Source organism: Lissotriton helveticus, chromosome 3_2 (assembly GCF_964261635.1).
Source record: "Lissotriton helveticus chromosome 3_2, aLisHel1.1, whole genome shotgun sequence".
Classification (NCBI taxonomy): domain Eukaryota; kingdom Metazoa; phylum Chordata; class Amphibia; order Caudata; family Salamandridae; genus Lissotriton; species Lissotriton helveticus.
The window spans coordinates 296,614,882-296,639,852 of NC_136062.1; the positions used below are offsets into that span (position 1 = coordinate 296,614,882).

At 47.6% G+C, this 24,971-nt stretch overlaps 1 protein-coding gene across 2 annotated transcripts in view; it reads right to left on the reverse strand.

Annotated features, from left to right (window-relative positions):
• The window catches only part of TLN2 (talin 2), a 1,508,116-nt gene that overhangs the window by 213,831 nt on the left and 1,269,314 nt on the right, over nt 1-24,971 (reverse strand). For both annotated transcript variants that reach the window (XM_078684194.1, XM_078684193.1), the window contains exons 46-49: nt 24,599-24,700; nt 22,105-22,224; nt 19,616-19,762; nt 2,856-3,022 (exon numbers count right to left, since the gene is read on the reverse strand). In XM_078684194.1, the coding sequence (XP_078540320.1) occupies nt 2,856-3,022; nt 19,616-19,762; nt 22,105-22,224; nt 24,599-24,700 (536 nt within the window). The remainder of the gene's footprint in view (nt 1-2,855; nt 3,023-19,615; nt 19,763-22,104; nt 22,225-24,598; nt 24,701-24,971) is intronic.

Sequence of the window (24,971 nt, forward strand, 5' to 3'; positions counted from 1 at the left end):
TTTTCCACATTCAAATCTTGATGAACTGAGGGTCAATAAATGGGGATGAGGTATTGCAAATTCGGACTATTTAGAGGTATGTAGCTGGGTGTCAATGACACAAATTGCAACCTAGCTCTCTCCCACTAAGCTCAGAGTGCACATAAAAATAGACAACCGTGGTTAGTAGGAATCGGTGAGGAAGGGAAGAGAGGCTGAGGCGCTAATCCTCATAATGTTACCTAGTAGCTTCTGTGACTGAGATAACATATAAAACATTACTGCTTCGGGAAACACCTGCTGTGTGCACCAGCCATTTTAGAAATATACCATCGGCTAGCAAGACCTCCAGCAGCACCAGTATGCACCTTCCCAGGGTCAATTATGGTCAGAATATCATCCCATGTGAACAGCAGGGCAATCTTGGTCCCCCATGCTGATGCCTGACACTAAGCAACAGGCTGTGGAGGAACCCATTTGTCTGAATCCGGTCCACGACAACTCCCTCGGTTACCCTTCCGACAAGAGGTAAGACCATGGGCATGAATTTGAGGTAGGGCATGCTACCACTGACTTGTACTTCGATATCGCGACCAATTCCTCTGCCACCGTGGTCCAGAGATCATGAAAGCAGCAGCATGAAAACAAAATAAACATGGCGTTAGTTGTTCTGTTTATCCTGTATTTCCAACTCTTTACCCTTCCTCTGTTTCCTTAGGAGCACACTGAAGGCTTTCGGTGGGCTAAGTGCAAGGCTTGGTGTCACTCTAATGTCATTAGAGGTCAAACGGTGCATGAACTCATTTTCCTACCCATAGAAGTTCTGAACAAGTGAGAGAACATTTCTAAATGGGATATGAATAAGGAATCGAGATGTAGATTGGTTTGGTGTTGGTTATGTCCAGTCACACACTAGAAAAGATGCTGAGGACATGGCAGGGAGTCCGCCTGGACAGATGAGACTGAGACAGTCAATTCTGGTGTGATGGGGGATAAGGAAAGATGAATTAAACAACGAGTAGAAAAGGTGCCACATAACTAGAAAGTGCAGGAAGAGAAAGGATGTTCAAGACAGAAAATTAACTAAAATGGATGACAGGAATGAAATGAAGCAAGATGTGCACGTCACCAAGAAGTGGTTGAAAATCAATGTAAAATATAAAGCGGTAAAAAAAAGACAGCAAAACGTCAATTTGAAAAATTATACTGATGAGAAGGAGATGGAGGTGAACATTTGGAGTTGCGGAGGTGAGGTTAATGAGGAATTGAAGGTGAAGAGCATGCAGAGGGAAGTGACAATGAGATAACCAGCCTATGGAGATGAATGTCCTTTAATGACTTTTCAGTGATAGAAGAATGGATGACAGCACATGCCTGTGGAACCCAGAACATAGCAAAGGCGATTGTGGTAGATGGATTTCTAGAACGCATCCTGAATGCAGGTGACAGATAAAAACCTAATTCAACAGACAATCTGGGTTTGTGTGTACAGTCATGTAATTTGCTATTCCCAAGTGGGAAGATCTCAAGATAAGAGTTCTTGTGGGTTATTCAAGGCCAAGATACCCTACTGGGTGAATGTGTGCTTTACAAATACACATGCCATGTTCTAATTTAATTGCCACAAAGTAAACCTAAAAGGATTCAGGTCTGAGAATGCTAATGAATCAACCAGGCACATTTGCCAGCTGCCTTAAGGGAAGGTTTCCTAGCATGCCTGGTTTTTTTTCAACAGGCCTTCCTAGTGCCACCATGTCCCCATCCTGCAAATTGGTACTGAGCATCTTGCCTGCTAGCAGTGCCATGAAACCCACCTTCAATGGATCCACAATGGAAGGGATGCCAGAACAATCACGTAGCAATATCGACTGGAACAGAAGTACGAGGTACATGAAACAAAGGTAAATCTCAGCTGCAGAGATCGCACAATATTTGTGTGTGCATTATTGTCATAGTTTTGACACAAAGTTTCTTGCCACTGCATTCTTATGTGGACTGTGCAGATGCTCACAATGCACACTTGCTGCTACTACTCTACACTTCCAACCCTTGGAATACATGGTAAAACACAGACCAGCACCACCACTGTGGGGACACTGCAGACTGAAAACAATGCACCCCACAGCATCTCAGCAGAGCAGCTTCTACTTCCTTCTGAAGCTATTTTTCTGTATTAAGAATGAAAAGGAGGCGCTTGATTTGGGTTTTCCCATTTGGGAGGGATCTTGCTGTGATGGAGCTGTGATACTCTCTTTATATTATTCACTGTGTTGACAATTGACACCAATGTATCATGGAGAGCGCACGCATGTTCTGCCTTTTATTTTGTGTATTGCACTGTTCTCTTGCACGCTGTACTGTGTCTGTCTTGATTTTTGTCAATAAAGGTTTTTGGAAAAAAAAAGAATGAAAAGGAGGGGTGCAGCTGAAAATCAGCAGAGATGATCACATCAATACATCATTGATTTATTTAAAACAGCACTCCTATGTTGCATGTAAATCTATTACTGAGATTAGTCATTAGGTCATCTGAAGCTTTTCCTAACTTTTTCAGGAAGTGTGCTATGTTCGGTATGTACAAAGATAGGCCGACAGTACTGTTTGTGGTCCAAGCTCAAATACACGAAGAAACTGGAGCCGTGGCATCTAAACCCCTCTCCGACCTAATCTGCTTAAGGAAAACAATAAGATCGTGTATATCAAATTGGGGCCCTTGCGTGAGGAAGGTGTGCACATGTTACAAGATGATTGGGTGGGTGTGACACCAATATCAAAGTCAAGAGACCCATCAACCACTAATGCCAACAACCGTGCAACGAGAAACCCATTCTGCTCTATTGAGAGCAAACAAACCCTTGTGCATTATGATGACTGACCTGTGATCTGCAAATGATTCGTTGTTTTCAGCATTGAGCGTCCCAGCAGTAGCAAACATGATGGTGGTGTCCAGATCAGCAATAATGCCTGATACCGAACTCCCTGCAGTGATGCAAGCCTGTGTACCCTTGTTTCCAGCTTGAAGGGCAGACAACACTAATGAAACCTAAGAAGAAAGAAAAAAGGATTAAACCAGTATCTGCAGAGATCTAAGTTATTAAATAATACTGCTCAAGGCAGTGACTCCGTTAAATTAGCTGATTTAATGGGATCTTCAGGTGCCTTATATTATTTTCATTAATGTCATGAAGCACTGTCCACACCACTGTGAATGTACTGGATTCAATGAAGCATGCACAACTAACCTCTAAATTCAGTTCAATGACCTACAATATCCTCTTATTTGGCAGTGACATCTGTGAGATGTGCTTTGCTAGTGCCGGTAGGTGGCGTTGATGCTTTTCCACTCTGGAGGTGACTTAGAACAACATATAAGTTTCTTTCCTGAACTCTTCTGTGCTCTTGGTAGCGGAGCCCATCAGCTGACCAAACGAAATACGGAACAGATTCCTAGATAAGGATCTTTTCAGATGAAAGAAAACAAGTTACTTACCTGTAACTACGGTTATCCAGTATTGGTATCTTTCATAGATTCACATGCCTGAATCATTCCCCGTCGTCGAGGCGGGAGTCCCACGGTAAAAATATATACAATGTCTGTCTGTCGTTAGAGGAAGGTGGGAGACAAAATAAACCATATACATCCCCACACAACCAGGAAGGTAATAGAGCACAAACTTGTTGACATAACATATGCATCAAAACCTTCATAAGTACATTATATACATTACAGCATTTGAAAACTCTAAAACATCAGATTGAAACACATGCACAAAATAGGCAAAGGAAGAAGAAAAGACTGTAAAGAGTCTAACCTTAGTGAAGAAGATGCTGCAGTACTGCTTCTCCAACTGCTGTATCATCATGAACTGCCGACTGCAAACAATAATGTTTGGTAAAAGTGTGCACACTTTTCCACGTAGCAGCTCGGCAAATGTTCTCCAGCGTCACTCCAGCGAACAGGGCCGTTGACGCTGACATTGTTCTGGTAGAATGCGCTTTGACCTTTCTTGTTAAAGGTTTGTTGGCTTTGTCATGATAGAAAATAATCGTAGAAGACAACCATCTAGCTATAGTTGCTTTCGTTACAGCTTGACCCAAGGTGGCTTGACCATAAGCAACAAAAAGTTGATTGGATTTGCGGATGTCCTTTGTTTTTTGAAGATAAAACTTCAGACACCGTTTCACATCCAGAGAATGTAAAGCCTTCTCCACGGAAGTTTTAGGATCCGGGAAAAAAGTTTTGAGTTTGACCGGTTGATTGATATGGAATTGGGTTGGTACCTTTGGAATTAATCTTGGGTTAGTTCTAAGCGTCACAAAGTCTTTAGAGAATTGTAAGAAAGGCTGTGCAATAGTGAAGGCTTGTATCTCACTGACTCTGCGGGCTGAAGTGAGAGCCAGTAATATAGCCACTTTCCAAGTTAAAAACTTTAGCTCCGCTTTGGGAATAGGCCCAAAAGGCCTTTTTAGAAGTTGAGACAGAACAATATTAAAATCCTACTCCTGGGGAGGAGGACGAACTGGTGGAAAAGCTCGAAATAGCCCCTTAAGGAATTGTTTGACCAAAGATGATGAGCATAAGGATGGTTTATTGGAACTCTTCCTGAACCTGGATATCGCCGCCAGGTGCACTTTAATGGACGAAAAAACGAGTCCAGCCCTGGCTAATGACAGCAGATATGGAAGGATGTCTTCTGGAGGAGCTTGAAGTGGATGGATATTATGTTCTCCACACCATACGCAGAATCGTTTCCACTTAAGGCGATATGTCTTGATGGTACTTTGTGCACGAGCCTGTGATAAGATCGCCCTGCAGTCTGAGGAGATATTAAGATCCTTAAACTCTAGGAAGTCAGGAGCCAAGCGTGCAAGTGCAGCGATTGAGGATCCGGATGTTGGACCTGGCCTCCCTCCCTCGTCAACATGGACACTGTCGGTTTGAGACGAAGTGGAGGCTGCTGAGAAAGCAGAAGAAGTTCCTGGAACCAAAACTGTCTTGGCCAACGGGGAGCAATGAGGATGAGAGTGCAATGCTCCCTCTTCATCTTCTGCAGTACCCTTGGAATGAGCGGAATCGGAGGATAAGCGTACGCAAAGATTCCGGACCATCTCATCAAAAGGGCATTTCCCCTTGACCACTGTTGAGGAAACCTGCTGGCATAAAACCGGCATTTGCTGTTCTGCTGTGTGGCGAACAAATCCAGCGCCAGTGTCCCCCAAGTCCGAAAGATTCTTTCTACTTGATGTTGTTCGAGCTCCCATTCGTGACAGCCCGTGAAAGCTCTGCTGAGGTTGTCGGCTTAAGAGTTCTGGACTCCTAGCACATGTTCTGCTCTGAGGGATATGCCGTGGCGTAGAGCCCATTCCCACATTTCCTGAGCCTCCAGCGACAGGGTGAGAGATTTTGTTCCTCCCTGTTTGTTGATATAGTACATGCTGGTGGTATTGTCCGTATGCACCAGCACTGACGAATTTGCAATCCTGGGAAGGAAGGCTTGCAGGGAAAGAAAAATGGCCCTCAGCTCTAGGCTGTTGATGTGTTTCTGTCGGTACCGACGAGGCCATCGTCCCTGAATCTGAAGGTCCTGAAGGTGACCTCCCCAACCTTCCATGGAGGCATCTGTAGTCAGGGTGAACTCTGGAATGTCTTGCAGAAAGGTGAGGCCTGGTGACAAATGTGGCGCCTTTGACCACCAAAGAAGGGCTTGTTTCATTTTGGCAGTTACTTTGATGCGGTCGTCGAACGATCCGTCGACTTGCCTCCACTGACGAAGTAATTCCTCCTGCAATGGTCTCATTCTGAGTCTCGCCATAGGGACGAGGCTGATCGCAGAGGAGCACATCCCTAGAAGGGAAGCAAATGTCCGAACCGAAAGTGACCTTCTTGCAAATATTTGTTTTGCCAGTTTCAACAGTTTGGTCTGTCGTTCCTGAGTCAAGAACGCCTTGCACTGGCAAGTGTTCAAGACCGCTCCCAGAAAGGTCAGCTGCTGACGAGGTTGAAGCTGAGATTTGGTTGCATTGAGAGTCAGACCCAGATTCGAAAAAAGGGTTAGGGAACTCCTGACCGCTTTCTTTGCGGAGCCCCTCGACGGTCCTTTTAACAGCCAATCGTCGAGGTAAGGGAAAACTTGTATTCCCTGGGACCTCAACATCGCTGCCACTGGGGCTAAACATTTGGTGAAGATTCTGGGGGCCGATTTGAGGCCAAATGGAAGAACCTTGTACTGAAAGTGGACGCCAGCCAATTGAAACCTTAGGTATTTCCGGTGTTTTGGGTGAATAGGGATGTGGAAGTAGGCGTCTTGCAGATCCAGAGAAGCCATAAAGTCCCCTTTGTTGAGACAATTCAGTATGTCCGTCAACGTTACCATGCGAAAACTCTGTTTCTTTAGATATTTGTTTAGTTTTCGCAGATCCAATATTGGACGCCACTCCTCTGAATTTTTCTCTACGAGGAAGAAGCGAGAATAAAATCCTTTCCCTTTCTGAGAAAGAGGAACTGGTTCTATCGCATTCTTGTGGAGCATCTTTAAGGCCTCTTTGAAAAGTAAGTGAAGACGAGGGGGAGGGGGACCCCTGGGCGGCGTTGTTGGTGGCTTCTGTATAAATTCCAGAGTATGTCCGATCTTGACAAGATCTAAGACCCACTGATCCGATGTTATTTTCCGCCATTGTTGGTAAAAGGCGGAAATTTTGGCGCCCACGGGAAGAGGAGAATGAACGGCTGACGTCCGGCAAAGTTCATTGGCACTTGTTATGTTATGTTATTCGGATTTTTGAGCGCACAGCTGCCCCAGCCAAGGGGCGTCCCGGCGATATATCTAGAACAGATAACACAACTAATGACACAGAATAGGTAGGAAAAGGTTAATAAGGCAGAGGAAAGAGGTGAGTTTTAACAGCTTTCCTAAAGGCAAAAAGGTCCCCCAGGGAGCGAATGTGGGCCGGGAGTGCGTTCCATAGTTTAGCGGCCAAGACCGTAAACGACCGGCCACCCAGTCGACATTTTTTGAAACGGGGGACAAGTGCCAAGTTTTGGCCGGCAGAACGAAGGCTGCGCAAAGGAATGTACAAGGACAGAAGGTGCTGAAGTATGATGGGGGTGTCAAATTTAAGAATTTTAAATGCAAAGCAGAGGGCCTTGAACTCTATACGTCTGGTTACTGGCAGCCAGTGCAAGTTGAAAATTGTGCAACGGGCTGAGCAGAAGCGCGGTAGGCCCACCAGGGCCCTAGCTGCCGCATTCTGCACCCGTTGAAGCCGCAAAACTTCCGCCTGGTTGGTGCCCAAAAACAATGAGCTCGCGTAATCGAGCCTCGATAGTACGCTAGCTTGGATCACCATCTGGCGGGTAGAGGCATCAAAAAATTTGAGGATAGGCCTCAGACCACGCAGGATGCCGAAGCACATGGACGCCACCTTCTTAGTGTGGAACGAGAAGGTTAGTTTAGAATCCAACCAAACGCCAACATTTTTGAGTTCGGAAACAGGTTTTGGGGGGGGTCCCAACTCCTTAGGCCACCAGCTGGCACCCCACAGATCAGGGTGTTTCCCTAGTACCATCACCTCAGTTTTGAGGGCGTTGAGTTGTAAACAGTTGGCAGTAAGCCAGCTAGCAACAGCCCTCAAACCATCCGCAAAGTTCGATGCCAGTTGGTCAGAGTCCCCATTAAGAGCCACCGCCAACTGGGTATCATCGGCGTATGATACCATAGTGAGACCCCAACTCTTCGCCACCTCCGCCAAAGGTTGAACGTACAGGTTAAAAAGAGTGGGGCTCAACGCCGAACCCTGCGGGACTCCTTTGGTGATAGCATGGGACTTAGATCTAAACGGTGGCACCACAACCTGAAAAGATCGCTCCGAAAGGAACGATTGAAACCACTCCAACGCCCTGCCTGAAATGCCTGCCTCACTAAGCCTACGAATAAGAATGGTGTGGGATACAGTGTCAAAGGCGGCACTTAGGTCCAAAAGGACCAGTGCCGCCTATTTGACCTGAATCTAGTACAGAGCGGAGATGTTCGACCATGAATAAGAGTGCCGTCTCTGTACTATGTCCAGATCTAAAACCATTCTGTGTCGGATCCAGTAGATGTGCAGATGCCAGATGATTTGTTAAGATGTTATTCACATGGGCCTCTGTAATCTTTGCCACCCAAGGAAGAAGGGAGATGGGTCGATAACTCTCCGACTTCAACGGATCCAATCCAGGCTTCTTTATAATGGGCATGACACAGGCAGCCTTCCAACTAGGAGGGACAGAGCCGATGGTAAGGGACTGCTCCACCAGATGGCGGATAGGAGGAAGGCAAAGGGGCGCCGAGTCCAAAAACTGGGCAGGTCTCAAAGGGTCATCCGGAGAGCCAGACTTGACCTTGGCCGCTAGGAGATTAAACTCCTGCTCTGATGGTATAGAGAGAGAGGCCAAACACTGAGAAGTACGCAATGTCAAGGGCGTACTGTCAGGGTCAACTTTAGGAAAAGAGCAATAGATGACATTTACTTTTTCCACAAAGAAGCTGGCTAACGACTCGCAGTGGGCAAGGGAACAGATTTCCGTAATAGGAAGTCTGTTCACTGTAAGCTCCTTCAAGACTTTAAAAACCAGTTTGGACGGGTTAGAACTTGCCTGGAACTCCCGTGCATAGTAATCAGCACGGGCCCGGCAGACAGCTCTATGGTATGACTTTACCTTGGCCAGATAGCAGACTTTCAGGTCTTTATCATAGTTCTTCCTCCATGCTCTTTCAGCTTGTCGGCAGGTAGCTTTGATACACCTGAGAGCCTCCGTGTACCAGGGATTAGGCTGAGCATGTCGATTCCTGCTCCAGCTGGCTGGGATTAGTTCGTCAAGGACTTTAACAATCCAAGCGCAAAAGATGGTATAACCGGTTGCAACGTCATCTGTATGGACCCGAGGTGTAGTGATCAAGAGACGGTGGAAATCCTCCAATTTGAGCTTTTTCCAGGGCCGCCTGAAAGATGTTTTGCCAGGCTTCCCAGTAAATTGTGTCACCATTGTGACAGACAGCTCAATGAGGTAATGATCGCTCCATCCCATGGGTCTAGGGGGGGAAACCTCGACCAGTTGAAGGTTTGTAAAAACCGGGTCGAGGATGTGACCTCCATCATGGGTCGGATGACGGACCAGTTGAAGTAGTTGTACTGCTTCAAGATCATCCAGCAGACCTCTAACCACAGGTATCTCCATGGCATCAAAGTGTATATTGAGATCGCCGATGATGGTAATGTTGGAAGAGAGCAGAGAGAGAGAGCTTACCAGCTCAGGAAGGGCTATCCTGAAAGCACTGTCACTACCTGGAGGGCGGTAAATCAAAAGACCCGCCAATGTTTGATGCTGACTAAAGCTGATAGAGAAGTGGGCACACTCAGCACCAGCCAAGTTCATGGGCTTCCAGGTGCAAATGAAGCAAGTTTTGAAAACCACGGCTATACCTCCACCTCTCCCCTTGCGATTTAATGTATGAATAGCGTAGCCCGGAGGGAGGGCCAGATTAATAGTGGCCGTGTCCTCATCACCCAGCCAGGTCTCAGTCATAAAGAAGACATCAGGGCTTTCTAAGGAGATAAGTTCATAAATATCTCGATGATGTTTCGACAAGGATCTGATGTTCATATGCCACAGTTTACCGGCAATAGGGGGTGGAGGTTCCCTCTTACGAGGCGATGGTACCTGGCATGAGCCAGCGTCGGTGCCGATAATTCCCACCATCCACATGGACAAATATGTGGGCCGCACAGAGGATGCTGAGATGAGTGCGAACAAGAGGGTAAACATCGTCTGATCAGATGAAGAGCTTGACTGGAATATTGTCGGGTCATACTTACAGCACGATAGAGTCCTGCCACGTCCTGTGTCTCCCTTGCGCGGACGAGCGCAGACGGGCAGGACTCTGGCACGACTCCGGCACAGCGAAGGCGTCACAACTGCGCGTCCCGCTGCGCGGGAGAGGGAAGCTTTAAATAGGCCGACCAATCCCGGCGCGAGCGCGAGAACGCTCCAAGATGGCGCCCGTAGTTGAAAATCTGAGCCCAAAGCAAGATGGCGCCCACAGGACCACCCTCGGGACTAGGACCCGCCAAACGGCGGTGAAATTGCCTATTTAAATGCGGTGTGAGGGAGGGGGACGAACCCAGCCAAGTCCCGCTAAAAACAGGGGAAAAAGTTGGAATCACGCCTTTGATTGTTTGAGCGTCGTTTTCCTCCCTGACGAGAGAAAGATCCAGAGGCAGGCTGTCTGTAGGAGCTTTGATAGTATGGCTGTTTGTATTGTGATTGGTACTGGCGGTTTTGTTGATTGGAATAGTTCCCTCTAGAGGAATAACCACGACCTCTTGCTCCCCTAAAGGTTCCCCTCTTGTATTGTAGGGAACCAAGGGATTTAGCTGTTTCTGTGTCTGTCTTTATAGCCAGCAAAGCGTCATCAATGTGTTTTCCAAAAAGTGAATCTCCGTCATACGCCATGTCCAAGATTTTTGTTTGGACCTCAGGCCTGAAGGTGGTTGCTCAGAGCCAACCTTGACGCCTCAGTACTGCTGCTCCTGCCAATTGACGGAAGTTGGTATTTGAAATATCCAGGGCGCAATCAATGATCTCCGATGCCGCCCTTTCTCCCTCCAGTACAATCCTGCGCACCTCTGGTTGCTGATCATCAGGGACCAATTCGAGGTATTCAGACAGATCGGACCACATCTGCCTATCATAACAGGCCAGGATAGCTAACGAATTAGCAGCTTTAATTGAGGCCGCTGCATTTGCAGAGAACTTCTTGCCAATGGCATCAAGCATTCTGCCCTCCTTGTCAGGTGGAGTAGAAATGGGAACAGAAGGATTCTTAGATTTCTGCTGTGCAGCCTGGGATATGACGGAGTCAGGTCGAGGATGACCTATTAAGCAAGATGGAGTATCCGATGGTGCTCGATACTTTTTTTCTATGCGGGGAAGGACTGCAGGAATGGACGCAGGCGTTTTCATAATGTTGAGGCCTTCCTTCCAAATGTATTCAATAATGGGGATAGCTCTGGTAACTCTGCGATATCCCTCTTTAAAGTCATGCAAAAAACAATCAGATTGTTCCACTGTGACAGTCAACTCAAATCTATTCGCTGCACGTTGCATAATGTTATGAAATCCGCCAATATCCTCAGGAGGAGAATCTGAAGGGCGGGGTGCAGGCGGTGAAGGCATGGGGATGACATAATCCTCCCATGGATCTACAGGTGTATTATCCGGCAATTCACCCTCTTCTCTGCCATCATCGTCATCATGAGAAGAAGTATCCGTGTCATGCTGAGGTGCAGGACCAGTGTCTTGTCTTGGAGACAATGATGCCCGCGGTGACTGGGGCCTTGGCAAGTTTACAGGAGTTACCGGCACTACAGGTGCAACTGGTGTCGGAGGAAACCTCTGGCGATAGTCGGCCAACATTGCTTGTAAATCTTGAATTAAAGTGGATGGCAATCAAGCAGTATCCTCAGAATGTTGAGGTCTGGCCTGGGGTGAGTAATATGGTGTCGAGAAATCCTCATGCCCATAATGGCCATGGTCATCATCCTCCTGATATTTAATATTCAATTGTGACGGATGACGGGCAACCCCAAAAGGACCCTCATCCTCTTCACCATCATCTGACTCATCCTCCACATAAGTCTCCAATAGATGTGATGGTAAGAGTGGAGAAATATGGGAATAATCTCGCTGATACGTCTTCATTTGAAAATGTGTATATTGAATTTTCGTAGGGGCAGCACTGGGCAACTGATGAGCAGCTTCCACTGCTGTCGTCGATGACGTCGAAGCCATTGTAATTGGAATTTCCATCGACGGAACCGTCGACACTGACATAACTAATGATTTCGCCGTCGACGGGGTCTTCGTCGATGAGTCCTTCGTCAACGAGGCCGTCGATGGTGTCTTCGTTGACGAGTCCTTCGTCGACGAGGTTGTCGACGGTGTCTTGGTCGACGCGGTCTTCGTCGACGAGAGCGTCGTCGGTGTCTTCGTCGACGAGATCGTCGTCGACGACGATGATGGCAGTTTCGTCGACGGGATTGACATCGACGGAACAGAAGGCTTGGTAGAAGGGGCCGTCGTCGACGGAGATGTCGACGACGGGATCGTTTTCGTCGTCGAAGTCTTCACAGATGATGACAATATTTTCACAGACATCAGAGGTGAGGTAATAGATGAAGTGGTGACCGTAGAAGTAGTTGTAGAAGTAGAAGTTAACGTAGTAGTATGGGTAGACACCAGAGAAACAGTTTTTGTCACAGCTGCACTCACAGTTGTCTTCCGAGGTGAAGATGCACTCTTTGAGGGTTCTGAAGCTCTCTGAGAGGATTTTAGTTTCTTCTTTCTCTCAGGAGAAGAGCTTTCCCTGGATCTGGCTCTCTTGCTGGAGGTAGAGGCCTTGTCCTCATCATCAGTGGAAGAAGACTTCAACCACAAAAGAACCCTTGCCTCTCTATCCCTGATTGTTTTCTGAGGGAAGGTACGGCAAATTCTACAGTCCTTCACAACATGTGAAGGGTGCAGACAATAAATGCAGTCAGAGTGCTGGTCATCCACGTGGACTCTCTTCTTAAAGCAGGTACCACAAGCCTTGAAAAGAGCTTTCTTTTCAGACATTTTTCTTGAGGAAAAAGCCCAAAAAGCTAAAGAACTGAGTAGGCACTCAGGGAGACTCCCTTACACACGAAGTGCGGAGAACTGCCTGAGCTGGGAAGGTTCTAGAGGGTGAGGACAGCTGATTGGCTGAGGCTACTATTTCAGGTCTTTTTACATAATGATGTTGTTGGACCCGGTCCTTTGGGCAGGTTCACCCCGTGACTTTTTGCTTTTTCCTAGCCTGTTTTTGAAACCTGGGATGGTGATTTTAGGCCTCTGCGCACTTTTTCACTGTGGTACAGTGTAAAGTGCGTGTGCTCTCTGTGTAGGTGTGTTGAGTGACCTGCCCTCCCATAGGAATGAATGGGGAATATGTATGCCCATGGTAGATTCCTGATGCGTGGGGAGTGCAGGGTCGAGTTTGATATGTGTGAACTCGTGAGAAGGAATGCTGCAGAATGGTATATGCGGCATGGCTGTGTCTAGTCTAGAAGCGCCACTTTTAGAAGTTGGCATAATTGTGTAGTGAGTCTGCTGGCACGTGATTGGCTGATGGGCCTGGCCCAGGAGTGCCTGGGCCTGCTGGTAGATAGACTGTCTGGTGAGTAGGACGGGGTCTGCAGGGCCCTGGAGGAGGGGGTCTGAGTCAGCCATAGATGAAAGGCCCCCATCTGCTGTCAGGGATGGGAGGAAAGAGCGTCTGGTGGAACCAGGCTGTGCCTGTCGGGCCACCCTGCTGGCTCTCCCTTCTGATGGCCCACTGTCACCTCTGACCTGAGGCTGACAGGAGAAGGAAACCAGATACACCCAGGGCTTAGGGGCTCGCTTACACAAAGACTTCAAAAGACGTCAAAGCCTTTTCTGTGTATAAAAAGAGGCTGTGTTCCCTTCCAAGTTGTTCTTGTTTCTGACTTGAATCTGCCAGGGGCGTGCTGCTGCTTGGGCTCAGGGGAATCCCTGAGTCCTGCCCAGCCCCTGGAGTCCTGATGGACTTTCCTGGACTCCTGGGGGACCCCTCTGCCCTGCCTGGGCTGATGGGGGGACTTAGCTTTGCCCCCTGGGAAGCTCTGGGGCTCTGGCAGCATGGAGGAGCTGCATTTTCCTGTGGATAGCGCTGGAACCGTATTTCTAGCGCCTGGAGGCACTGAGCTTCCTCCTGAGCGCCTGGGAGCGCTCTGCCTGTTGTCTAGCGCTTTGGAGCGCTTCATTTCCCCCAAGCGCTTGAGAGCGCTTTCTCTTGACTGTTCTAGCACTGAGGAGCGCTTTATGTCCGCTGGTAGCGCTGGACGCGCTGAGGTTTCATGCCCGTATTTGTTTTAGTAATTACGAGTGCCCACCTCGATTTTCCCGCGGAAGAAAAGCAACCACGAAGGGGCCGCGAGCGGATTGGTCGAGACCCGAAGAGAGCCGTGCTCTGATTGGTCCTTCGAGGGGGGCCGGGTCCAGGAGCCGCGCTGTGGTTGGCTGGCTCCTGGAAGCTGGAGAAGGTGGAGTGGAAGACCCCCGGGAGATGGCGGCCGTTCGCGGGGCTCCTCTCGGCTGAGGGGGCCCTGAGGAGAAGAGGCGGCGAGGAAGGAACGTGGCTGCCGGGTGACAGGTCTCCCGTGTGCCGAGGGAGCCCTGCCGAGAGAGAGAAGTCCGGCGCGGGAGCTGCGAGGCTCCCATGTGACCGGGAGAGCCCCCCCTTCGCCCCCACGAGAGGAGACTGACGCCGGGAGCCTTGCTGGCTCCACCCTGGGTCCCGGTCCCCGTGACGGGGGACCGGGCAAAGCGAGGAGAGTCTGCGAGGAGCAGGAGCTCCTCCGATGCCGACGCGCCCGCCCCCCGCCGCACCGAAGACCGGCGAAGGCAAAAGGGAGCAGCCGGGGAGTGAGGGCTGGGGCAGGGCTCCGTGTCAGTGTAGGGCGGCCCCAGATGGCAGCGGGCCGCCCCAACGGTACCTGACAGTTTGTTGAGCCTTCGTGTGGCCCCATTGGGGGCAGGGGGTGATTCCGAGTCCTCAGTGAAGGACTCCGATGAAGGCAGAAGAGAAGGGAGGGGCGCCGGGACACGTTGTCGGTGTCCGCCCCTCCCCCCAGTAGCGCGAGCGCGATTATCGTCAGCATGAAGCCCCGAGGGCTTCAAGGGCGGCCCCGGTTGGCAGCGGGTCGCCCCAACGTGACGCAGAGCCTGTGGGGCTCCAACAAGGGGGCATTGCCTGAGAGCCTGTGTGGCTCCAACGTGGACAGAGGTGTGTGTAGAGCCTGTGTAGCTCCAGCGTGGCGCAGTTCGCGCCTGAGGGCCAGTGAGGGCCCTGGTGCAGTGTTGAGGATTCTCCAGCTGCCCAGCAATTAGTGGGCAGCTGCACCGTTTAGGCGCAAGATGGAGAAGGAGCCCCTGAGAGGGATAGAGTTGGCACAGAGGTGCCCGGCCAGTCACAGCTGCGCAGCACTTAGTGCCAGCTGCAGCGTTTAGGCCCTTGTGAGTGTCCCAGGTGCCCCGCAAGTAGTGGGCACCTGCATCGTTTAGGCCCCTGACATTAAGACTCAGGGCGTTCTAGCCCCAACAAGGCCAGTTGGCCTAGGGACTGCCACAGGTGGTGGCTTATGTGAGTTTTTGCGCAATGGTATGGTTATTGCACCTCTGTGTTATTCCTGCACCTCTGAATGTTTGTAGACATCATGTGACTTTTGCGCTACTGTATTATTCTGGTACCTCTGAATGTATTTTTATTTCATCATGTGCTTTATTCTTAACACCGCTGAATGTGTAGGTTTATGCATTATGTGTTTTTCTTTACTACTCCTCTGAATGTGTTTCATACATCATGGGTAATGTGTTCTTTCTTAGACCCCTAAATGCTGTGTGATACTTAGGTGGTTGTTCTTTTTAGTACAGGTGGTCCTAGTGAGGTCCTGGTCCCCTGCGTGACAGTCTCCTAAGGTGTTTAGGGTTGCGTAGGAGGTACTAACCTGTTTCCAGTAGTTACTGGATGTGATCTATAAGTGTTACTTTGGGTTACAGTGATTTTATACCCTTTTATTCTAAGTTCTATAAGTACTATTTCTATTTCTAAAAGTGCTGATTATGACAGTGGCCCATGTGGCCCTGTCTTGTAAATAATCCCTTGTGAATATTGCCGTGGCAGTTGGCACAATGTACATGTGTGATTTCTATCTGATATGTTTTGACAATACAAAAGTTATTTTAATATAACCTTGTGTGGAGTCTCTTTGGTGGTGTACCTAGTATGTTGTTGCTGTTGTGCGCTGGCGCAAATGCTTTACACATCGCCTCAGAGTTTAGCCTAGACTGCTCGTGCCAAGCTACCTAGAGGGTGAGCAGGGGTTATCTTGGCGTGTGACTTCCTTGCCCTGACTAGAATGGTGGTTTCTGCCTGGCTTTGGCGTCAGCCTTAGCCTACCAGAAATAGCCGGTTCTAACAGATGTAGATAGGCTGCTAAGTTTTGAGGCCTAGTTAGGCCTTTGGGCTTTTCCAGCCAACTACAATGATTTTTAGGCACTGCTATTGTATATATTTTTACCGTGGGACTCCCGCCTCGACGACGGGGAATGATTCAGGCATGTGAATCTATGAAAGATACCCCAATACTGGATAAGAGGCCATTCCACATAAAGGGGAGAGGGTGGCGAGGAATCTGCATTTAGATAGAGTATCCCACAGAAAATGTTACCGAAGGTAAGTAACTTGCTGCTCTAACCGCAGATTCCTCATCTTGAGAATAGATACTGAATCAGTACTACCGATGGTGGAGGGTCTGTGGAATGGCTAAGTCAGTCAGCTAGTCTGTCAGTCTCTGTCTCTGTCCGAAGGAGGAGAGGAGTACTCAAGGCGAAGGGAGAGAATATCTGGTCCTGAATATGGATTTAAAGATCTGGCAGGTCTGGACGGGGCATTAGGGTAGGGAGTGTTGTTTGAATTTTGGGCAGTGGGTTTCGAGAGGATCAGAGTGTGTATTATGGGTCACATAGAGGGGATGAGTGTGTATTATGGGTCACGTATACGGGAGGAGGAGGGTTGGTCAATGGGGAGGGCGGAGGGGAGTTAACGGCAGGTGAACAGGAGGGGTGGGGGGGGGGGAAGTCCACTAATGGAGAGTTCCCTCTCCTAAGTACTGGCATGTGAGGGGAGTGGGCGATGTAAGGGAGTTTAGGGGAAGGAAAGTTGAATGAGGTCCTGTTGGAAAGTGGGCACGCCTGCTGTCTAGTGAGGGAGTTATGGAGGCAGGGGCTAGTGGGAAAGGGGGTGGGGGAAGTGTCGGCGAGTTGGTCGGAGCGAGGGATAACAAATGCACCATGATTATTGGCCAAAGTCAGGTCAGGTCGTGGCACGGTGGGTGAGTTAGGGGAGCCTGGGGTTGGAGGAGCTATGGTCCAGTGTGTGTTGATCGGGGTAGAATAGGCAGTCAACAGGCTGTGGTCCGTTAAAGAGGTATCAGGGACCTCCTGAGATTGGATAAGGGAAGGTTTGTACCTGGATTGAGTAGGAGAGTTGCTAGAAACCAGAGATCTTTTAAAGAGTGCAAACCTGTCATCAACGATGTCCAGGCTGCGATTGGTGGCCTGAATGAGTATATTTCCATTGTTATAGATGGAGATAGTGGCATTTGCTCTAAAAGTGGACAACTTTGTGACCGAAAGATTGGTCCTTTTAGCCTATCTTCACTCAAAGACCTCTGCTTCGGTGTGTTTTTCTCAGGGCGATGAGTGTACTCTCACATTTCCTACCAGCTATGACGTTCGTCAAGGATGCATTCTTTCCCCTTTATTGTTTACATTTTATGTGAATGGGTTTGAGTCAGATATATTATCAGTCTGGGCAGACTGCCCTAAGGTTGGTGATAGATCTCTTCCTGTTTTTATTATATATGGATGACACGGTCCTTATGGCTCGGATCGCCAATGGTTTGGATCTTCTCTTGGTCAGGTATGTGTCATTTATGGGAAAGCTTGATCTGTCGGTTAACTTCTTAAAATCGTAGTTGGCCCAAAATCCTCAAGAAGCAAGACCTTTAAAGTGGCTAATTCTACTTTGGGTAAAGTCATGGCGTACTCTCACTTGAGTGTTTTATTTGATGCTAAAAATTGTTGGAAGCCATTAGTTGAGGCAAAAAGATCTGAGCTTGTTAAAACTCTTGGAGCTGTTTCTGGTTATGCACATAGGTAAGGCTCCAATGTGTCAAGGGACCTTTTAAAAATCTATCAGGCTAAAAGCATATCACAACTTCAAAATGGCAGCGAGGTATGGGGTTATGTCAAGTTGGGTAGGATTAAATCGTCTGAGAATACATTTCTACACCAGATGATATAGGTTCCACCTACTACCCCAGCTTTTTAGGTGCAGGTGGAGATTGGGCTTGCACAAGTGTCGGACTTGATATCCCTAAGCCCTCTTTTGTGTCCAATTAAGATCTGGAGTAGGGATGAATTGAAGTTAAATCAGTCGATCCTTGCAGACTGTTTGGCCCTCGATTAGGCTCGTAAAATACCGCGGATAGCCTATGTTAAGGCAGCTTTTGCTTCCATAGGTAGGCACAACATTAATGAGTATCTCTCCATGAGTGAGCTGGTGTGTTAAAAAGTTGGTTTGAAACCGCTCAGGTCTGAAGAGAGAGTATCTGGAGCTGCAGAAACCATCATTGTGGGGTCATATGTTGTTAACTCCTTGAATGCTGGTGACGGAACCACTCAGTCACCAGCCACGGACGCGCTGTGCTGGTGACGGAGTGGTTCTGTCACCAGCATGGGGGCGCCACGCGAACCCCCTACCCCCAAGCACCGTGGCGGAATTAGCGCCGCGGCCAAGGGGTTAACAACCGTGCAAGGGTTGGAGCCATATCTTGCCAAGATTTGTTCACAACAAGATAGTATCATATTGGCCAGGTTTAGGTTTAATAAACTGCATCATCTTTTGGTATCTCTAAGTGGGTGGGCACAGTGTGAGGGAAGGTTGCGCTGCGGCGCATTAAGAAGTCTCTGTAGGACACTTTGCGTTTTGTAATGTTTTCTTCGTATTTTAGCTAGCTGAGGAAGCGGTTTTTAATTCCTCTGCTGAAACCCCTGAATGTTAACCAAGTTAGGCCAGCCTTGATGTATCTTCAGATGCTTCCCACTGACTGTGTTACTTTGACTGTTTCATCATTTTTGCGAGTTGCTATGGCGTCGAAGAGATCGAGACCTGACTTATAGATGTAGCATCTGAGGGGTGTGTGTTTTACTGTATTATTGCCTATCACCATTCTATATCACTGTTTTATCATTTTAGCGAGCCGATATGGCATCCTGGAGATCGAGATCTGACCAACAGATGTATTGTTTGGGAGAGGGTGGCTTTAACTATTTTATTGACTATCATTTTATGTTTCTTATCAGTAATGGATTTGGTAATGAAGATGCTGTTTGTATTCTTTTATGGTGATTTTATCAACTGAATAAAGACTTATGAGAAAGTAATATTAAACTGTATTTTTTTTGCAAAAGGAAGACATTGGACAATTTAGAGTTTGGCAGACTGGATACTGGACACTCTTTCACAAACATGGCAGATAAGCTGTATACCTTATTACAGGTCCAACAGAATAGGAAGCACTGGAGGCACTTGTAATATAGCGAACAAGATATCCCGCACATCTGTAATGGAGGATCCCATCCACCAAACTCTAAATAAGGCCCATAGTGTGGAAAGGGAGCAAGAACATGAATGTTAAAAGAAGGAAGCACCCTCGGTGTATGTTGAATAATGTACAATGCAATTATTTTCAGTGTGTTCCATCAGAAAAAAGATTGTGTCCATATGTTTTGTGTTTGAACTTGCACAAGTCTCAACGAAAAAAGGTTTGCCCTTATCTTTTACATTTTTTTTGTAGTTTGGTGGCTGTTTACTGACATTTTAAACGTAATGGCCAGAAACCAGACCCACTCAAATAGATGTGGCAAATGTGATCTGCACTAGCATGAGAGATAAATGCAAGTTACAGCAGCATGTGATGACCTTGCACTTACCTTTTCAGTGACAGCTCGAGCACATTCGATCAGTTCCCTTTTTGTGTAGCTGTCAGTCGGACAGATCTGAAGAGCTCCAGCTTTTTGCACAAGGAAGATGCAGCCGTGCCCCAGGTCCTGGACGCGTGTCTTTATCTGGAATCCAATCTGTAGGAAGCAAATGAAACAAATATGAATGATGTACAGCCCAGACTTTAAATATCAGAGAAAGGCATATGCACTTCCCTGGATGTACCGGGGTGAACCCAACTGGTACCACAGAACATAAACAGATGGAGCATACTTGCACAATGACATACTTTTGCACAGATGTGTATACCTGTGCTTGTGCTGATACCCATCATTCGGCCATCTCGAAAACAAACTGACACAGAATGTGAATTTTTATAAAAAAGATTAAACAAAAGCAGAATTTTGTGAAAATACCATACCTTTTATCCAGCCTAGTTTTGTGTATAGATCTTAAATGATCAATCGTGGACATTGTCAAAGGCACCTGCAAGGAGACTAGTTGTGCCACAATAGGCAGGTTAAAAGGAAAGCTAGTGATAGCTAACCAAGCTCAGAGTAGAAGCCTACCAGAATGTTGCCACTATGTTCTACTATGTAATCTCAACACAACCAGAACCTTAGTTGAAGTTTCTGAGGCATACATTGGCCAGTTTCAACTTGATTAATGTAAACTGTCTTAAGTAGAAATCTACATTTTGTGGGCTACTGCAAAAGTGAAAGTGCTCAATTAATTTTCGTTCATATGGAAAACATTTTTCATACTAACAAATTTCCACAACAGCACCTAAAATCAGTAGGCTGTAGGAGATACTTTCCAAAACTCACTGCCCCTGAAAACTTCCTGGAAACGCGTTTGGGAATATTAAACCCACATTGGTAAGGCTTTATGGGTGTTCACCACATTGGCAATACTACTAAAAAAAAGGGAACATCCACAGGAGTCTCCACCCCACCTCTACCAAGAGCCGGACGAGAAGAGGTTACTGACCCCTGTGGTGCTGCCTAATGCAGGCACTGGCGATGTGGCAGATTTCAGCTCAGCCTTGGATGAGGCCTTCGCCTGCCCAGTGGGTCGAGCGGGGCTCTGGGATGCGACCCGAGCCCCGGCGACCTCCCGTGACACAACAGGGACTCCTGCGGGAGTTTGCGGTGAGGCAGAGGCGCCGTGACCTGAAGGAGGGACCCCAGAGGGGCCGCAGCCTAACAGCACCACATCCTCCAAGCCTGGATCCAAACCAGTCGGCACCGGTCCGGAGCCGCCGGCGGCGCCGCTGAAGGCCCCGCGCGAAGCAAGGGATCCACCGACACCCCAGGAGGGGAAGGAGGAGGAGACGCCAGCGAGGCCTACAAAGCCGCCACGTATGTCTCCATCTGGACTCTCGACGCCCCAGCACCGGGAAACGGTGGGTAGGAGGTCGAAATGCGGGGCCGCATCACCCGAGTAGAGTCCACGCCCCTGGAAGGCCCAAGACCAGCCCCCAGGGACAAACTGCAACACTTACCCACCGGGAGCGACACTCTTGCGACATCGGAGAAGGACGAGGACGACGACCAAGGCCGTATCTGAAGCAGTCTGCCGAGGCTGAATGAGGGGAGGAGGTCGACCTGGAGGGACGTGCCAATAGAAGTCTCATTCGGCGCTCCCGCTGCGACTTCGGCTTCAACTGTTGGCACGCCACACAATCACTGGTGCCGTGATCCTCACCCAAATACCACAAACAAATGAGTTGAGGGTTCGTCGCCTTCATAAGACGCCCACACGACGTGCAAGTTTTGAAGACGAAAGGCATTCGCACACTGTTCCACCAAAACAGAAGACAATGGTGAAGAAAAAAGGGACCCAAACAGGCCCGAAGCAAGACCGGATCTGAGTTGCACGCGGAAAAGGAAAAAACGGACGTTGGTGCGCTAGGGTGGGGCCTATGTGATCTCGCTGACGTCATGTACACGGACGACGCCTGGGCGGAGTGGCGTGATATCGCCTCCCGGTGCGCAGGGATGCTGTGGCAAAACGTTTCCGGATCCAGTCTCACGCCTGGGGATAATTCTACATGAAGGAATCTGCGGCTAGTAGTCTCTACCAGATAGCACAGACAATAAATAAAGAGTGAGACTCCACTATTAGTGTGTCAAGTGAAGCAGGTTCATAATAAATCTAAGGAGAGGTATCTTATGCATTCAACAGAAAGTGAGAGATAATACACCATGGTACCCAGGCAATTTACAAAATTGGTGTTGGGTTGTTGAATTTGCTACAGACAATTCCTGGCGAAATGAAATAAATGCTTAAATGTTCTGAAGGTGCCTAATAGCAACGAGGAGAATTCTGAAGTTAGCATTCCTTTGCAATGCTGTGCCTGCTTTCTTTGACCAGTCACTTGGATTAAATACCACAATCATGTGTAAAAGACAGGACCATATATTCTGAGGCCATTGGAAAAGAAAATATGTATGTTGATTAGTTTCATGGGACTGACCTCCACCGGCTCTGCTGTCGCTGCTGCCATCCGCCCCTGAACAGCCAAATTGCTATAATCACTGGTTACTAACGAGGCCAGACCTCCAAGCTCCTCTGGATTCGTAAAGGACTTGCTCATCTGAAAAACAACACAGTGAAAGAAGATGAATAACCTGATGAAAACAAACAGACAACATTTGAAGTCTTTGTGAAGCTGTCCGCAAGGTACATACATTTAGAAAATATAGATTGGAAGAGGCTGGAGATATTAAACTATGCCAAGGTGATGGATTACTAGACTAGTATGTCCTCTCAGTTACCACAGATTTTTGGCGATGAGGATGGATGCGAACCCACGTGTGCAAAGCACAATGGATTAGCAGGACAAACGACACGCTTCCACTTTCCCCATAGATGATGTCCAAGGCGGCATAAAAAACCCAAAAAATCCTTTGCACGCGTAAGTTTGCATCCCATCTTCATCGCCAAAAATCTGTAGGAACGGACTCCAGGTGGCGGTATTATATTTCAAGTAGATTTATTGAGTTAGTTACAAGAGGAAGAGTTGTAGAGTTGCAGCCCCACCAGGAGCAGCCTGCCTGCTGCTCAGCCCATACTCCAACTGACACACCCAAACATCCAGGCACCCAAACATTCCATTCAAGACTCTCACACCAACATTCCATGCATCACATTCACACTGGCTGAGCAGCTAGGGAGTAAGTAACCAGATACATACAACACAGGTTACTACAATATTGTTTTCTGATCTCTTCTTAACTGGATGACATATTTGTTTACATTTATACAATTGTGACAGGATGACCAGAGATGCATAACAGGGGATCTCACTAGCCAAGTAATCCTACAACAGGAAGCTGTGACAGTGGACGGCTAGAATTCCTATGTTCAATTAGTAGTAACATAAATCTATTAGCCAATATACCAGGTAAAAATACATAAGATCTAAGATCTATTACCACGCCACCTTTTGCTCATTGGTCTGTATACAGCAATATAGAAAAACTCTGACTGTGTGTATAAAGATGTGTTTTCTTGCTGAACTGTAGGCAACACTAAGCATCTTGGACAACCTAAGAAAAGGACTCAGAAAATACATCTCCTTCTGCCTTACACATTCTAAGTAAAAAGAAGAAAAAATAACAATTCCACTTTATAAAGGTGTATAGAACAATCCCCTAGGGCAGTCAAAGTGTTAACAAAAAGACCAATTTAAATGATTATGGTACCCATGGTTACTGTCTCACAATGGTAAACACTCGAGCAGAATTTGTTTTGCAAGACACCATCAAGGGTAAAACATTCTTTACTGGAAAAATGTCCTGCAGTGCTCGCACAAATCAGGCTCTAAGAGCAAGTAATTAGTTGTGATGTGATGTGTGTGTAGGACTGTAGGCTGTTCACTGAATGACGTCTCAGGTGTGCTTGTGTGTATGACCATAGAAATGTTATGTGATCCGGTGGAATCCCCTGTGAGGGGAGTCATGTAGCCTTATGTATATTAATGTCTACGTGTGACCATAATTTGCTCTTAAGTTTACATTGCAGGTGCATGCCACCCATAAAGGGGGCTAGTCTAAGAATCTAATTACAGCCAGGACACACCGTAAGAGTACAGGATGAAAATCAATACATCTGAATGCAGAAGTATAACATACATCATGGCAGCACAAATCAACTTTGTGGAGTACTGCTTGCAGTACATGCATTTTCCACCGGCTGCATTTACACTAATGCAAGCAATTCCCACTGTAAGACACCTTGCTGTATGAAACCCAGATCAGTTGACTGGGGGTGATTGTTTGATTTGCTCAAACGCTCCGTCCATGATCCCCTTTGCTATCGCTTTGTGTGCCCCAAGTTGGCAGGGTACGCCTAGACGTGGGTCCCTTGCTCACTTTGCCACTGGATTCAAGCTAGCCTGGCTGATGACGGCTGATTAGCCAGAAACCGTTCCCAGGATGCTTGTTTCCGGTCCAGGGAAGACCTGGCTTGGCAGTTCGGGCTGGACTGTTCCCACGAGGCACAGGGTCAGACTGATTTGCATACGGCCATGTCTGAACTGGGGTGGTGGAGTGAGCAAAAGAATGATGATGGATTAAACCCAGATCAGTTGACTGGGGGGGTGAGTGTTTGATTTGCTCAAACGCTCCGTCCATCATCCCCTTTGGTATCGTATGAAAAGGAGGGCCATTCAGTGCCTAAAACAAAGGCACTCGAGCTCTGGTCTTAAAACTATCAAAACCAACACCCAACTGGTTTTCACAAGTGAAACGTTGGAGTATAGCTATCTGCAAAGTACCACTGGGGTAGCCACACCACTCTATTTCATCACACACATACAAACCTTTCAACACTTACACTACAATTGTTTTGGAGTAACATATTCCACGTACATTGAAATGTACAGTGCCCTGTTAAGACCCGCCCTATTATTATGCCCTGAATACAATGCATGTGCTTTCACAAAACAATGAACAAGGGTTACTCACCATCTCATGGGCAGTCACGGCAATCGCTTTTGAATATTTGACCACAGTGGTCTGGTAATCCACAAATGATCCTTTGGGCTCTGGAGGGGTTCCTTCATCCAACTGAAATAGGAGGAGACTGTCAAATGTGAACCACAATGCAATGGTAGAATACAAAACTAAATAAAGGAATTGCAAAGCATTACAAGTTGCGCGTCCTATGCCATGGTACCATGTCCTTGTTGGATTTCCTTTGTCTAAAGCACTTTCGTCACCTGGCATGGTCAAATTTACACAACAGCAATACATGTTTTTCATTACATAATGTGAGAATGACAATACGATTAGCACAAGTGTGATTAATTTTTTATGGTACAATCTGTCAGACTCTCTA